Genomic DNA, 16377 nt, shown 5'->3' with positions numbered 1-16377 from the left:
CTTATAACGGATAGAACTGATAAGGGATTTGGATCCGTTAGCCTACTAGTGCCGAGCAGCAAATGAGCAAATGTAAAGCATCTAAGCATCTAGAAGAGTTTGGAAGATAATTCAACATGTGTGTTTTAAATATGTATTTATAAAATATAATGATGGCATTCCATATGTTAACCTGAATAATAAATTGTTAAATATGTGAGAAGGTAACCTGTCAAAATGTATAGACCATTAGAACAAGTAATAGACACCACATTTAGAAATAATTTGAGACACATACAAGTGGTTCTAAACCCTTTTGGATTGACCAAAACCTATTTGGTGGTCTTTCAATACAGATAGACACTGATTTCTATCTCTCAGACAAACACACATACAATGTATGTAAAGTCATTACAGGAACTGTAGTTGAGGCTTTTATCTCACTGGAGGGGGACCCCATTGGCATTAATGGTGTACCTTTGCAGTAGCAAATGTAAACGTATCAGCCCCCTCCCCCAGCCTTTTAGAAATATCCCCAGGTAGTAAGACTTTTCCTTTATTGCACTGTACAGAATGGATAAAATAATTGAATAGAACGTTTGTTGGATAACAATTATTTTCAAAAGCATGAATGAGTCTGCCAACACTTCAATCATACATATTCAACCTCCTAACTCCATCCTGTCTCTCCCTTCTCCAGGTAATTGTTGTAATTCATTAACAGCAGGAAGTGCACCCGTATAAGGAGATCGTGTTTGAAATGGGGCCATGCTCGCCGCAGCGATTCCGTTCCGCGTGAACCCAAACCAGGAAGCAAACACGTGGACGACGGAAGGTGAAGCCGCCGGAGGAGGAGGAGGAGGAGGAGGAGGAGGAGGAGGAGGAAGAGGAGGAGCGGGAGCGGGGCCTTCGCGGGCAAGGCGTTTGGCGTGGGAGGCGGGCCGCCCGACATGGCCAACGGCAACGAGAGCAGCGAGGGCGCCGGCGGCCCGGTGGGCGTGGTGGTGGCGACCGCGGGTGGCGTGGGGCCGGGGGGGCCGGCCTCCGCCGTCTCCACCTACCTGAAGCTGGTGCTGCTGGGGCTGATCATCTGCGTCAGCCTGGTGGGGAACCTGGTGGTGTCCCTGCTGGTGCTGCGGGACCGCACCCTCCACAAGGCGCCCTACTACTTCCTGCTGGACCTGTGCCTGGCCGACACCATCCGCTCGGCCGTGTGTTTCCCCTTCGTCCTGGTGTCCATCAAGAACGGCTCGGCGTGGACCTACAGCGTGCTGAGCTGCAAGGTGGTGGCCTTCATGGCCGTGCTCTTCTGCTTCCACGCCGCCTTCATGCTCTTCTGCATCAGCGTGACGCGCTACATGGCCATCGCCCACCACCGCTTCTACTCCAAGCGGATGACCTTCTGGACGTGCGTGGCCGTGGTGTGCATGGTGTGGACGCTCTCCGTGGCCATGGCGTTCCCGCCCGTCTTCGACGTGGGCACCTACAAGTTCATCCGCGAGGAGGACCAGTGCATCTTCGAGCACCGCTACTTCAAGGCCAACGACACGCTGGGCTTCATGCTGATGCTGGCCGTGCTCATCCTGGCCACGCACGTGGTCTACATGAAGCTGCTGCTCTTTGAGTACAAGCACCGCAAGATGAAGCCCGTGCAGATGGTGCCGGCCATCAGCCAGAACTGGACCTTCCATGGCCCGGGGGCCACGGGCCAGGCGGCGGCCAACTGGATCGCCGGCTTCGGCCGGGGCCCCATGCCGCCCACCCTGCTGGGGATCCGGCAGAACTTGCACAACCAGAACCGGCGCCTGCTGGGCATGGAGGAGTTCAAGGCGGAGAAGCAGCTGGGCCGGATGTTCTACGTGATCACGCTGCTCTTCCTGGTGCTGTGGTCGCCGTACATCGTGGCGTGCTACTGGCGCGTGTTCGTCAAGGCGTGCACGCTGCCGCACCGGTACCTCTCCACCACCGTGTGGATGAGCTTCGCCCAGGCCGGGGTCAACCCCATCGTGTGCTTCTTCCTCAACAAGGACCTGAAGAAGGGGTTCCTGTCCAGCCTGCCGGCGTGCTGCAGGACTAAACCTCACCCGCCACGGGAGCCTTACTGTGTCATGTGAGCAGGCGTAGGGGAGCGGGTGGGGGGGGGGGGGGGGGAGTAGAAGGGGATGGTGGTGATGGGGAGGATGAGGGGGATGAGAGGGTGGGTTCTGGAGAACGATTATTGCAGGGGGATAGAGGATGGGGGGATTGTCTTGGCTTTGGTTGGTTCGGTACAAGCATCTTGAGAAGTGGTGGCGTATGTCACCGACGGCGATGGTCAGGGAGTTTCCACCATTTTGTCCACAGTTGGGTTTTACACGGTTAAACGGAAGAATGTGTCTGAGGTATGAAGTAGTATTCTTGCATTCCAAAGTTAAACCAATTGTACAATAGACCAATGGTAAAATGGTATCCAATACTTTATGTTCAAACAATAATTAAAAGCCAAAAAACTAGAGACATAAATCAAAGCAATTAATGAATCTCCAACTAATATAAACATACTGCATGTTTACGTTGATGCAGTATTTCACCAAGTCTCCAAGGTATATTTTGGTAAAAACTTTTGATTTCACCATTTTACTGTTTATTGGAGCATATTAACTATCTGGAGAATAAAGAAAGGTATCCAAAAAAATAAAATATGATGTATTAATAAGTATGAAGAGACAGCCGGCAAGGGAACATACCAAATTTATTATAATAATTATGTGTATATTTATGTCCTGTATTTCCCTTATTTATTCAAGTTCAGGTCGTATGGACCACAGCTTAAAGAGTAAGCCACCACAAAGGCAAATACTCATCCTCCACTTTTAAGATAAAGAAAACAGTTTCTTAGATTGATAATCTTAGTTAAGATTCAAAAGAATCTGATCTTTTTATCATAATTACTATTTTATTCATTACTCTAGAGTTTTAAAACCACAACACAAAGAGTCTGGCCTAATATTAAAAAGAGTAATAAAAATGGATATAATAACGACAGTAATTGTAATACTAATATTAAAAAGTAATTATTTAATTATTAACTTTATTCCCATTTACAGGAAACTGTTGCTCAAAATTGTCGGATTAGCGCCTTTAAGCCATGTGGGGCTGTGTTTGATGACGATGAGACATAATCATCCATTTAGAGACTTATTAAGTATTAGCTTCCATTGTTTGATTGGATTATTCATGTCCTATATAAACATACAAATGCTACATCTTCTGTAGCAGATATTTTTCATTCAGTCATTTTATATTAAAGGTATGACAGTTGGTCTACTGAACGCACTGCAGGGCTCCAAATTTAAACGCCATTAAAAAGGTGCCTCTGCAAAGTGCCGGTAATGCATGACTGCAGTGCAGTGTTGAAGAGAAATTGATTAGTGACTAAATTGGTTAATAAAAGATGTGTCGTTCAGGGAACCATTGCGGTTCCATTTTATAAATGACTTAGGTGAGTGAGAAGCTAACTGCTAAGCTAACTGGAGGAGATCCTCACTCACCAGTTCACATCAGTTAGCAGTGAGCAGCTGTCATTGAAAACAAACAAAATGACCCAATGTTTTAAATTTCCTAGACTGTAAGCCCAACTGCTACTTGAGATATGATTGGTCCATTGATTGGTCTGTCGTAAAGGTAATATAACATTAAGGTCTGACGTTTTTGGTTGGGTTTCTTTTACTACTTAAAGGTGCAGTGTCTAGGATAAAGTGGCATCTAGCCGGTGATGTTGCAACCAACTGAAACCTTTCCAACGACATAGGAGAAGCTACGGTGGCTACGGTGTAAGGGGCCAGTAGGTACTTCCAAAATGATGTCATCGTCGACGACAGCATCAGGTAGCCGAGTGTGAAGTAATGAAGTTCTGTGATGGATTTGTAAATCATATCGAATTGTTTCGTCTGGAAAGCTATAGGTCATAGCTCACAAGTAAGATAGCGATTATAATTGTTAAATTAAAACGTATCCCTCTAGACCTGTTTGACTGTTCTGGGCTACTGGAGAAACATGGTGGGCTCCATGGAAGAGGACCCGCTCCAAATGTAGATATAAAGCGAAAACACAACAATAGTTCATATTTTCATTGAATTATACACAAAGTCTGTTGCGCTGAATGCCACCAAATTCTATACACTGCACCTTTAAGTATAGTAGGACTTAAAAGCTTCTTTAGGAGTTGCTTTTAGCCAAAGCAAATGAAGACTACAGCGGTTTCAGAGATATACAGTAGGTCGTAGTGAGCAGATAGGAGGGAGGGAGGGAGGCAAGGGGGCAGGGGTTGAACCCACAACCTTCCGGCAACATCTAAACCACCAGAATATTTAATTTAGTGTACACTACATGGTGAATAATTAACTATTTTTTGGTCTTGTTCCCAAAAACAACTACTTAGTCTTGAGGGCAAAAGATAGGACAAGACGGAGAGATTGTAATGTTTTGGTTTGAATGTCTGAAAACGTGCAAAAAGAATCCCGGTGGTTGGGCGGCGGGGGCCTCTTCACTCTACAGATGTGACATCGTCAAATACCACTCAATAGGTGGTTATTTGGGATTAGTAAAAAAAAAAAAAAAGAAAAGAGAATCAATACAGGAAATAAGCCTCTCTGCCAAATTACAAAATGGAGGATTTGTTCGGTAAAAATAACTGTAAAAAAAGCACCACTGTGTCTACAACCTTTTGAAGAAAGATGAATAACTGCTGGAGTTCCAAGGTCACCAAACTCCTGTCAGAGACTCTATGAATTGCGGTCAGTGGGTAAAGATATATCTCCGCTGTACAGCGAGAGAGTCCTCTTTGCTATGAAGGACTGGGTGGACATATTCTCTTAAGGCTGGACACATGGAATTGAGACTAAATCCTCCTTCTGTGACCGTGGAATGTTTTTGGTTGACTTTTTTGCTTGCTTTCCGCCCTTCGGATCAATTTTTTGAAGGACACGGCAGAAGGACTTGAATGGATGAAAACCAAGCCTGAAAAAAAAAACTGCTTTTTGGGGTCAATTCTTGTTTTTTTTCATATGCAGACAAGCCTGGCAGTACGTTTTGAGTTGCTTCAGGCAGACTACCTTTTATAAAAACTTGCTGTGACCTCTGTGCTATTTTGTGTGTATTGTATCGGCGGCAAAAAAACAGACTTTAAAATGCAATTGATTGATTGAGGTTGGGGAATCGTTGTATTTTTACTGTGTGTGTGTGTGTATGTGTGTGTGTGCGTGTGTGTGTGGGTGTATGTATTTCTATATGTAAGTATGAATGTATGGATGCTGAGGAGATGGCTAAGTCAACGGGAAGCAGGGGTCGAGGGAAGGATTGAGTTTAGGTTCTGACGATACTCCTCCTGCAAATGCTTCCTCATCCTAATCCAGTGAACTGACAGAGCATTGAATGTGTTAAAACTATTAAAGTTTGGTCCAAAACCTGCTTGGAATTTTCTGCTCAACTGTAAACGAACACTGATTCTGTGCCTGAAGATAGAATCATTTAGGAGAAGATAAAGTAAACATGAAATAAACAGAAAGATCGAAATATAAATCTATGGTTATTAAAGTCCCAAGGTTGAAAAAAAATAATTTAAAATTAAATTCCTTTAAACTGAGAGACACCTGGCAGACACAGACACCTGGCAATTTATTTTTACATTTACTTGGTTGGTCTTTCTTTAGTGAATTTGGAATTTTATAAAAACACATGATTTGGAGGACTTGGAAATGGAAGAACAGAAAGGGTCTTGACTCTAACAATCTACAATTCACTTACTGCAAAGGATGTATGTCTTGCAATACATTTATGTAATAGCCCCAAATAATAATGATCAAGTCTGTTCCTCTTGTTGTGTTTAAATCCCCATGTGAACGATCCCACCCATTTGACAAGAGAGCAACCACTTGGGCCCCTGATAGCCAAGGGCCCTCCAAACGAGAAACTCCAATCATGTCAATTGTTTCTTACAGGAGAGACGAACAGGCTCAGAAGAATACGCTCAGAAGCTTTCGTCTGGGCATAAAACATAGAACAGCATGTTCTTCAAAATGAGTGGCAGCTTCTGAAGAAATCATTACAGCGACTACAAATCACACACTTCATGCAGCAAAGAAATATCCAGTGGTCTGCCGGTGGTCGGTTTTTGCAGACCTCGAGCCAGACCTCAGCTTTTCTTTAGGCTAGTTGGAGGAGACCAAAACAAATAAAGCGAAACAAGCATTGTTAACATGTCTCTTAAAACTTTGCTTAGATGAAGAATGTTTTAAAGAGGTGTCTTTTTGCATGTGATGGACCTCTGGGTTTGTGCTTTGGCAGAGCTTGGAGGTTGACAGACCACATTGCTTTCAGAATGCTTTGTATGGCACCGGGCCAATCACCTGGAAGGCATCCCACCTCCTCAGTTGGGAGCGTGTTGTCAAGGTCGATCGCTGGGCTTAATCATTTCTATATTTTCTTTGATAAACTCTTAGCACCATGCCTCGCCTACAAATCAACACAGAGTTGGCTCAGTGTGCCCCTCGTTTTGGCCACGGTCCCCTTGTAACAGAACATGTGCTGCCACTGCCAATGCACAGGTTGGCGCCGAATGAGAACAGTGTGGGAGTGGTTCAGCAGCTCTCCTTAATGAGGTTACCTGGGGTGCAGGTGAGAGCAAAACACAGCGAGGATTTTCTCCCATCTGTTATTTTGTAATCAACTTTACAGTGATGGAAGCTTCTCTCAATAGTGACCCCAGGTGCCCCACCACAAGAAACAGATGATAGCGCATAAAGCCAAACAAATGTCTCTATTTTGCAAATATAATTTATAGTGTCCCCGTCACAATACTGTCCCTACTCACAAGCATCCTACAAGATCTCTCATTTTGCACACTCCTAGGGTCTAGGCAGGCTGTCCCCGTTCGGCAATGGGTTTAATAGTGGTGTTGTTCAGTCTGAGATATAAGGGTTCATTGTGCAAAGTAATGTACATAAACAGCATATATGTATTTATATAAAGCACGGGTGATGTGTTAAACATGTTAAGCCCCAAGCCCTTTTTAGGGTAATCCTTAATCATTGCAAGCATGAGGTTGGTATCCATAGGTAGACAAGAGTTTGGGTAATAAAACTCTGCTATCTGTGAACTGTTTTTTTGCAAACCCAGTGCTGGTTCCGCGGGGCCTAAGTCTGTTGCCGTCTCTTGTGATTACCCCTATGTAATTGTTTGGTTGCATAACTTGTAGCTTGTGTATTTAATTATAATATTATGGTATGATTGCAGAGTTATGTATATGCGTATAGACTACTAATTACAGTACGCTTAAGACTAGTAATATAAATCCACTGGTCATGGTAATAGATATTATAGACTACTCCAGTTATTAGATGTGGAAGCAATGTTGATGAGTTCACATTACTGATTCGTACTGTCTGTGTTTACAGAACTTCTTTCCATCCATTCCCTCATCTATGAATCCACCTTTGGTCGAACTAAAGAGCTCATCTTACTCAGCACGCTGCTTCGACCGCCTATCCATTCCACCCTAGCTGAGTTTCTCTGAGCCGCACACTGAGTCTGTTGTACTGGAGAAGCTGAGCCGAGGAGGACAGCAACAATTCGCCTGCACACCTTAATAATCATGACCTGGGTGGATTCAGCCGTCAAACACCTGCGACCACCTACTAGACGACCAGCCTTGTCATGCCAGGCAGTCACCTTCCCGTCATGGTCAGAAGGTTTCACCACCAGAGGAAGACGGCGCAGAGAGGCAGCATCAGCCTATCGGAGGACCCGGAGCTGCACTTATTAGGATCGAGCTCCACCAGGCTGGATTAGTTCAGGCACAAGGGCACACCAAGCTTCTCCCAGAGCAGACCCAGAAGCTGCTGGAGATGGTTCGGCAGCTCCAAGTGTCGCAGAGTGCAGCAGTGTTGCCACTGCAGAACCACTGTCGACTCAAGCAGTATCAATGATGGATGAGCGGTGCAGTGAGCAGAACGCCGAGGACCTGGTGGACAGCCAGAGTGGCAGCCCTACGTTCCTTTCACAGTACCCCGGCGGACACACAGACAACAGGGACCCACGGAGAGAGGCTAGGCCGGCATACAGACAGGCTACCATTCTGCTAAAGGGTTATGGTTGGACGTTGACGCAACGCAATGACCATGTAGTCGCTTCAACGCAGTCGTGAACCTGTTTTGGTTCTGCAGCGGGTTTAGATAGAGGACCAAACACAGCCCTTGCTGCTGCGTCGCCTCGACTCAAGGTTACACTTTCTAGTAGGCGCACATCAGGCCCTTGCGGTGGACACAAGGAAGGTCCGCAAGAACGTAATAGGTCCGTAAACCCCCTTGCGTTGCGACAATGTGGAACCATAACTAAGCCTTGAGGCTGGAGCATGCAGAACGACCAGAGCCCCTCCCTTCTGGAGGGGCCTGAGGAAGGGAAGAAGTACTGCCCATACTGTGACCAAGGGAAGCCCTCGCTGAACGGCTGTGACAACTTCCAACAACTGACTGCAGCCCAAAAGCACGGCTGGCTGAGGGACAACGACCGGTGCTGGCGCTGCGGCCGCACACAAAGAGCTGCAGTGTGACCTGAAGACCAACTGCAGGACATACAGCAACGACAGACATCTGCTCTTCCTGCATGTCGTTGATGACAGAAGTCAAGGGAACTCAGAGAGAGATCGAGACCACTCCCCCCACCCTGGACCAGAGCCACAGCCTTCTGACATGGACATGGACCAAGGCAAGGCAAGGCAACTTTATTTATATAGCACTTTTCATACACAAGGCAGACTCCAAGTGCTTCACATATAAACATTGTCACACAGTAAAAGAAAATAATAGATAAGTAAAAAATAAAAATAGATAGACAATAAAGGCAAAGTTAAAAAAAAAAACATTTTAGAAAGGCAAAGTAAAAAAAAAAAATGCATGTTAGAAAGTGAGAAAATAAAGGCAAAGTTAGTAATAAAATAAAAAAAATAGAAGCATTGTAGATTTAAGATTTAGCAGAAAGCTAAAGCAAACATAAAAGTCTTCAGTCTTGTTCAGTCTTAAATCCTCAGGGATTTTATTCCAGCTATTTGTTGCATAGTAACTAATCTTCCCCATGTTTCGTGTTGACTCTGGGGATAATTAACAGATTGGTCTCAGAGGATCTTAGTGGCCTAGAAGGCTTATGTAGTGGAAGCATATCAGTTAAATATTTTGGCCCTAAACCATGTAGGGATTTATAGGTTAGCAACATGATTTTAAAATTCTCTGACATACAGGGAGCCAATGTAACGATTTAAGAATTGGTGTAATATGTTCAAATTTTTTAGTCTTTGTTAGAACTCTAGCAGCAGCATTCTGAACAAGCTGTAGTTGCCTTAGAGTTTTTTTGGGAGACCTGTAAGGAGACCATTGCAGTAATCAAGCTTGCTAGTGATAAAGGCATGTACAAGTTTTTGTAAGTCGTCGGTAGACATGAGCCCTCTAAGTCTTGCTACGTTTTTAAGGTGATAATATGCAGATTTTGTAACTGATTTGATATGACTGTCGAAATGTAAATCTGAATCCATGATAACCCCTAGATTTCTGGCTTTGATTGAGGTTTTCAGGGACAGAGAGTGAAGGTGTTGGGTAACTTTAAGCCTTTTGGTTTTAGCACCAAATACAATTATCTCGGTTTTGTCCTCATTTAGTTGAAGGAAATTTCGGCACATCCAGTCTTTGACTTGCTCAGTGCACTGTCTAGCACAACAGATCTATGGGCTGTCATTTGGTGATAGCGATACATAGATTTGCGTGTCATCAGCATAGCAGTGATGGTCAATATTGTTATTTTGCATGATTTGCCCTAGTGGGAGCATGTAGATGTTGAATAGAGAGGGTCCTAAGATCGAACCTTGTGGGACTCCACATGTCACGTTTGTTGATTCTGAAACAAAGTCGCCAATGGAAACAAAGTAGTCCCTATTTTGTAGGTAGGACCTAAACCAATTTAGGCTGTGCCTGAAAGCCCCACCAAGTTTTCTAATCTGTCCAAAATTATTGTATGGTCTACAGTGTCAAATGCAGCACTGAGGTCTAGTAGCATTAGTATTGAGATTTTGCCAGAGTCTGTGTTAAGACGGATGTCGTTTACAACTTTAATAAGGGCGGTCTCAGTGCTGTGAAGGGGTCGGAATCCGGATTGGATCCGGTTCGACTATGGAACAGGAATCGTACCCTAAAAACGTACACCCTCCATTCATTCCTTCTTCGGACAGCCCCCTTTGAAGAGTTCTCTCTCTTTATTGGATAAAGTGAGAACGGGATACCAGGATATTTGTTCTGTTTACTGCAGAGCAGAAATGTATTGATTTAGCTGCGTCACTTATCATTTTTGAGTTCCAAAAATGATAAGTGATTGAATAATTCCTAAATGTACATATCTAATGACATAAGTTATCAAAATACAAGAGAAACCATTGTTAATACATCTAATGATGCAATTGATAAGCCCTGAGATACGTCTGAATGACCCAGATTTGGGCCTTTCGTTTCTGCTCCCGGCTTTCTAGGGTGTGGCCAATCAGGTGCTTCTTATCCTAAGCTGTGGTATAACTCTAGCTACAATTTATACAACAGACCATTGATAAATTCAACAATTATTAATTGACACTGTAAAAGTTGATTTGTACAAAGAATTGTAACCAGTTGGGAATAAGTTATATAGCCATGTTTTGTTTTATTTTAACTTATATTACTGCTACTGTTAGCCTGCTATATAAGCTGTCTATAAGCTTTGGTTTTGCCATTTCGTTCAAGTGTCTTTTTGAAGGAATTTCACTGAAACGGTAGGTAAAAATGAATGTAAAGACAACATTTACTTTGATGCAATTTATTTACATTTTTCCTTTTGCTTAAAAAAAAAGGAGACACAAATGAATTCATAAAATAACTACATTGCTTACATATAATTTGACTGAAAGTAAAATAACCTACCTGTTGCAGAAAGAAAATGAACTGTACAGGGCAAAATAAACACAATCCGTGTGAAATGAAAATGCATACCAAAAGTCTTTAGATTAACTTTTTACATTGATAAAAAAAGAAATATTGCCAGAAATTACCAGACTAAAATTGAACTAATGTTCTTAATATAAATTATGTCAAGAGATTTCATGTGCAGTATTTTTGCACCATCCAAGATGATACATTTCCATCTCAATTTAACCTTTGAACAGGGGAATACAAGACCCAAGATGTCTGCACTGTATATTTTTATCGGGCACCATCATCCAGGCGTAATTCATTATGGTCATCAACACGTAGTACAAACAACGTGGATAAGGCTTGGATTTTAAGCAGGAACCTTTATGTTTATCAAACAATGCTACAGATGGCCAAATGATTTGGCAAGAGAGAAACCAGACGAACCAGCAAAGTAAAAAAGAAAGCATGCTAAATAGCGATCACTCAAAAATTCATATTCAAATCCATACAGGGGACAATATCACTGAAGTGAAACTGACAAATCGGAGGGGAGAAAATATTCAGTTGAAATATAAAATTGTAAATATGAGCCCAAAAGAAACTTGACGCTCCTCTGGCTCAGAACTGCGAATATAACGGAATTCAGCACTTATTTGTGACTTAAAATGGCTTTACACGTGTATTCAATGAACAGGGCAATACAAAAATATTCTAAAAATGTGTACAGAATTATTTTTCTCAAAATGTTCAATGGAAAAAATATATACTTTTCAAATTGTCCTCCATCTTCCCCCAAAGCCACAGAGCGTCAGAACAAATACTTCCGACAAGAGTCCGAACCACAGCGGCATTCCACCCGGACGCGCTTCTTGGGAGAGGAGGGGATGCTGGAGAGAGGGGCCAGGCTGAAGCTGGAGTCCATGCGGGTGCTCTCTGTGTCCACTGGATCAACTGCCACGACATGGAACACAGTTACACACCGCCGGGCTCTCCTCCAAGTACCATTCAGTCAAAGGACTCCCTTCAGAGAGGCTTCATAACTAGGGCTGTGCAATGAATCCAATTTTGATCGCAATTTCTGGGTCAAACGATCCCAAACATACATATAATCTAGTTTAAACTTTTTTTTTTTTTTTATTTGCAGCTGGATACATATTTGCACATTATTTTCTGTTTGAACATTTTATATGTTCCCGGGATATTACGCTACACTGCCAGCCGATGCTCAATTCAAACGATGCCATGTCAAATCAAACAGAGCTGGGATTTTTTGGCCGGTCATCGTGACAAGAGGGGGACTTACTTTGCATCTTGTAGTCGAAGGTGAGCTCTTCCCCCGCGGGGATGGCCCGGGTGGAGAACAGTGCTATCCTGGGCAGGCGTTCGTCGATGTTCTCTATGAACACGTTGTACACCTGCAGGTTGGGGTTGCACTGGAAGAGACGGGATAGCACAGCGTTCAGAAAACGCCCACGCTCGTACCGTTCAGCTTGAAGGTACCTCTTCTACCTCTTGACGGATAATGTTACTAATTAAAGTGAGGACATGCTTTTTGTTTGGCTGGAGACAAGGCGAGACACGCCTCAGTCCCACGGCCACAACACCCGAAGGGGATGAAGGCAAGCTGTGAATGTTGTCTTCAAGGCAAGTTCACATGGAGGGATTAGGCAATTACCACTGAAGAATATGTGCTACCTGTCCTAACATGCCTTTAAATCCAGACTGTACAAACTTTAATTTAAAAGGTGCTATACATACGCATGTATATAATTTACACTGATGGTGTCCCGATCCTGATATTCTCAGCAATGTTATTGCTTTTTGTGTTGAAACAACTTGTTGAAACAACAAAGCGGCAAAGCTAGTTGCAGTTTAACTCAGGATATTGAATATGAAGTAAAATCGAGGTCATTATTTTGTGCATTTGAGACCCTTGCCTCTCCCCCAATTTCCCTTCTGGGATTTATAAAATACATCTTACCGTGTTGTAGCATTGTTTTTCCATATGGTCCCAAAGTTTACAAAAGTAGAAACTTTATCGGTCAAAAATCCACATTCCTATTATTCTGGCATAGCCTGAGGAGTCAGCCTCCATAGCAATTCACCAGCCCTTAAGAATCCTGCACCGAATATCTAAATAACGTACATCTTTCTCTATTAAATATCAAAATAGAAGGAGTGGATCAGAAAGCCCACTGAGTGTCCCCGGCCGTGTGTCGGTCGCTCAGGAGACTCACACTGTGGTTGACAAAGTGAGAGATGTTTCCCTGGTGGGCGGCGTCCACCGTGTATACGTCTTCTACGTAGTCCAGGTCGAACAGGTACGTGGAGCCCTGCCGGTCGTACAGGTGGCCCCGCTTCTCTGCCTCGTCCGTCGTGATGATCTACGTCACACGGCGGAGGGAGACGGTTTGGAATGAACAGGTTTCCAATTGATAGTTGGTCGGTACACATGCACACGCACGCACACGCACACACACACTAAACTATATTGTCATAACCCAACGCTTGGGGATTATGTGCAGCCTTGTAAGGGCAATACAAATAAAATGTGTAGTTATTATTATGCATATTTAGCAGGACATCATCCCTCATTCTCGCCAGAACACGCTTAGACCTCACAGAGATCCTCAGGCATGAACCTTCCTTAACCAAAAGAAAACACCAACCAGAACTAAACCATCAGTTTTTTTCTGTTAGAGTAAGGGGGGTGGGTGGAGAGACGGCATACCTCTCCCACGTACTCCATGACGAAAGTGTTCTTTTTGATGCGCTGCAGTGTGCGCACGCCCCAGCCGCGGCCGTTGGGCGTCTTGAAGATGCACAGGTCGAACTGGATGCCCCGCTGCACCACACGGTTGGGGCAGTCGGCTCCGCAGTGGCACCGCGTGTTGCATTCGTAGATGGGCTGGCCGGCACGCAGCCGCACCTGCCCCAGCTTGTTGTAGGCCATGCGGTGCAGCGAGGCGCCGGGGCAGCAGCCGTTGTGCGGCTCGCGCCCGCAGTCCTTACACTCGCAGCCCAGCGCCATCTCGTTGAGCTCGATGCCGTGGCCCACGCGGTAGTTGTTGATGTAGGTGAAGTCGCGCGGCGGTCCCTCCAGGTCCACGTCGTTCAACACCAGGATGCGGCCCGGGTCGCTGCGCGTCTTGTTGAGGTGGGCCTCCCAGCGCCGCAGGCTCAGCCGCTGCTTGGCCCGCCCGACGAGCACGGACGTCAGCTCCTTGCCCAGCCGCTTGGGCACCGGGTTTTTGTGGCGGCGGTGCTGGCGCCGCAGCTCGGCCGCCAGGTCCTGGTGGAACTCCTTCATCAGCTTGACGCACTTGAGGTTCTTGCGCGGCTCCCAGGTGTTTTCGGCGTCGGCAAAGCCCTTCCACTTGACCAGGTACATCTCCTCGTCCTCCTGGTGGTGGGGGGGGGGGGGGGGGGGGGAGCGGCATCACACAGGGCTCATGGGGGTCGGTTTTCAAGCAAGTACAGATATAACATCAATCCTCTTCAGAATTGTTTTTTTTTATTTTGCTATACTGTAGATTACTGGAAAGGTTGGACCGTGGTGGGGTACAAATCCCGGACCAGGGATGTCAATGTACCGACTTTTCATGGATGGAAATGAAAAATATATGAAGTATATATAAGTATATGGAAATGGAAGGAAATATAGCTGTGACACACATTTCATGTGAGGATTATTGCAGGGTCACTTCTCTCACAAGTTGAGTGGAATGGGAGATATGTAACCAAAAGCCAGTTTAATAATGCACATCAAGTAATAGCATTTACCGTAACAAAGGTGTAATAATGCAATAATAAACCGATGGATCTCTTGAGATATAACCAGCAAGACCCCCCTTGAAAGGACAGTGTAGAACGATCCCCATTGTACAATGAAAACTGACTCTGGCCGTGTAACATACCCCTAGTGACAAAACCATTGGGAACGGTAAAATAAGAGACCAAAAAATACATTGCACAAATAATCCAATCCAGATGGTTGAAAAGTAACAATCCGTAAACCCCCGGTGTAGGCTTACGTTATACATCCCCAAACTATGTTTTGTTCCTATCGCCTTACCTTGTCCCGCTTGACATCGCACAGGTATTCCACCTCATAGTCGTTGAAGTTGTGCTTGCTGACGTGCAGGTCTCTGCAGTGTATCCTCCGACGGCGGCACAGGTCCTGCAGGTCGTCCCGGGACAGCTTGCAGGGAACGCGGCATTCTGCAAAACATACTTCGTTTAGCTTTCAACGTTGCGAGGACTTACCTTGGACTTAACTTGTACCTGAATTATCGTAAAATTAAAAAGACCGATTCAAAGGACGGTAATGCGACGTAAAAGTACAAGTAAACCGCTTCTCTAAACTTGGCGCGGATTATTCCAGAAGTAACCGTGTACAAGTATCATGACTTATTGTATTGCCTTGTATCTACTGATGCAAGATAGTTGATAGTGGATATGGAATAATGCCGGTTAAGCAGAAAAGTAACAATGTTACGTCATAGAAAACATCCACTTTCTTTCAAGATGAACTGCGCGTTAAAAGCAACACGGTTTTACGAGTCCCCGTGTTTACCACTCGCGTCAATGTTGCGCAATCTCCCCTAGCTACTTTAACAAAGACCCCCGTAACTCCCACGTTTACGAAGGTTAAACACCAACACGTATCGTAAACGAGCGAAAACTGAGAAAAGAGTCGAAATAAATCGAAAGTCTTTTGTACGAACGATTACCTTTCAAATTTTCCGCCATGTTTTCCGCACAGCCGCCAAAATAAGAGCTCTTGCATTGGTGAACAACGTCTTGGCAGGAAGCGCCCGTTCCGCGTCGCCGATTGGCTGAGCCCGTGAAGGTCTGGCCACGTCATTGGCGCAGAGACGCTGCGCACTGGTTGTTGAGCAGAAGCTTTAACTCCACTGGTCCCATTGAACCTAGGCGTTCCCTCGCGTGTTTTCACTTCTGCAGGTAAAGATAAAGGTAATCTGCCCCCCAAGCCTCCGTCGTCGTTATAACTTAACTGTGTGCGGCGTCCCAGTAAAGTCAATAAGTATGAAGAATAAGTACTTTGAATTGTTTAAGACAAGTACTTGAGAAAAGATAAGTAGCCTACAAGAAAGTAAGAGAAGTACAATGGAAAGTGCCTCATGCAATTATTACAATACAGCCGTCACTTAACTTCTCTATCCTCTGATGAGGAAAACTCGCCCAAGGCTCAATAAAGCCATGAACTTAATTTGTTTTAATGGCTTTGGTTTGAGGAGAACCATAGTGTTAGGGGTATTTATTAAATAACTATTTGGTTTTGGGGGTGGGGGTGGACTATTATAGGGCACATGTCTACACAGCCTTTGCTTTTCATTTATTAATTTCTTTATTGTAAAAAACATTAAAAAATAAAAAACATTTGAAATAAATGTAGTAAAAAATAACTAATAAC

General features: G+C 44.4%; 2 protein-coding genes across 2 annotated transcripts; one reads left to right on the top strand and one right to left on the bottom strand.

Moving 5' to 3' along the window:
- Window positions 1-929: 929 nt before the first annotated feature.
- LOC311359435 (putative G-protein coupled receptor 173) lies at window positions 930-2093 on the top strand (the record flags this gene model as incomplete). Its single annotated transcript, XM_084479454.1, has 1 exon — window positions 930-2093. One exon carries the CDS (start codon window positions 930-932, stop codon window positions 2091-2093), a length of 1164 nt encoding a protein of 387 aa, XP_084335580.1.
- An 8836-nt stretch (window positions 2094-10929) lies between these two features.
- On the bottom strand, window positions 10930-15713 carry LOC311359451 (histone-lysine N-methyltransferase SUV39H1-like). The gene is made up of 6 exons (XM_084479472.1): window positions 15674-15713; window positions 15016-15161; window positions 13672-14343; window positions 13178-13324; window positions 12244-12373; window positions 10930-11891 (listed from the first exon to the last, which is right to left on the bottom strand). Exons 1-6 carry the CDS (start codon window positions 15690-15692, stop codon window positions 11749-11751), a joined length of 1257 nt encoding a protein of 418 aa, XP_084335598.1. The 5' UTR covers window positions 15693-15713; the 3' UTR covers window positions 10930-11748.
- Between the last annotated feature and the right edge of the window lie 664 nt (window positions 15714-16377).

This window comes from Micromesistius poutassou (genome assembly GCF_964030765.1).
Source record: "Micromesistius poutassou genome assembly, chromosome: 15".
NCBI classification, from domain to species: Eukaryota; Metazoa; Chordata; class Actinopteri; order Gadiformes; family Gadidae; genus Micromesistius; species Micromesistius poutassou.
Note: the sequence above shows the minus strand (reverse complement) of the source record. Positions and strands in the feature narration are given on the sequence as shown.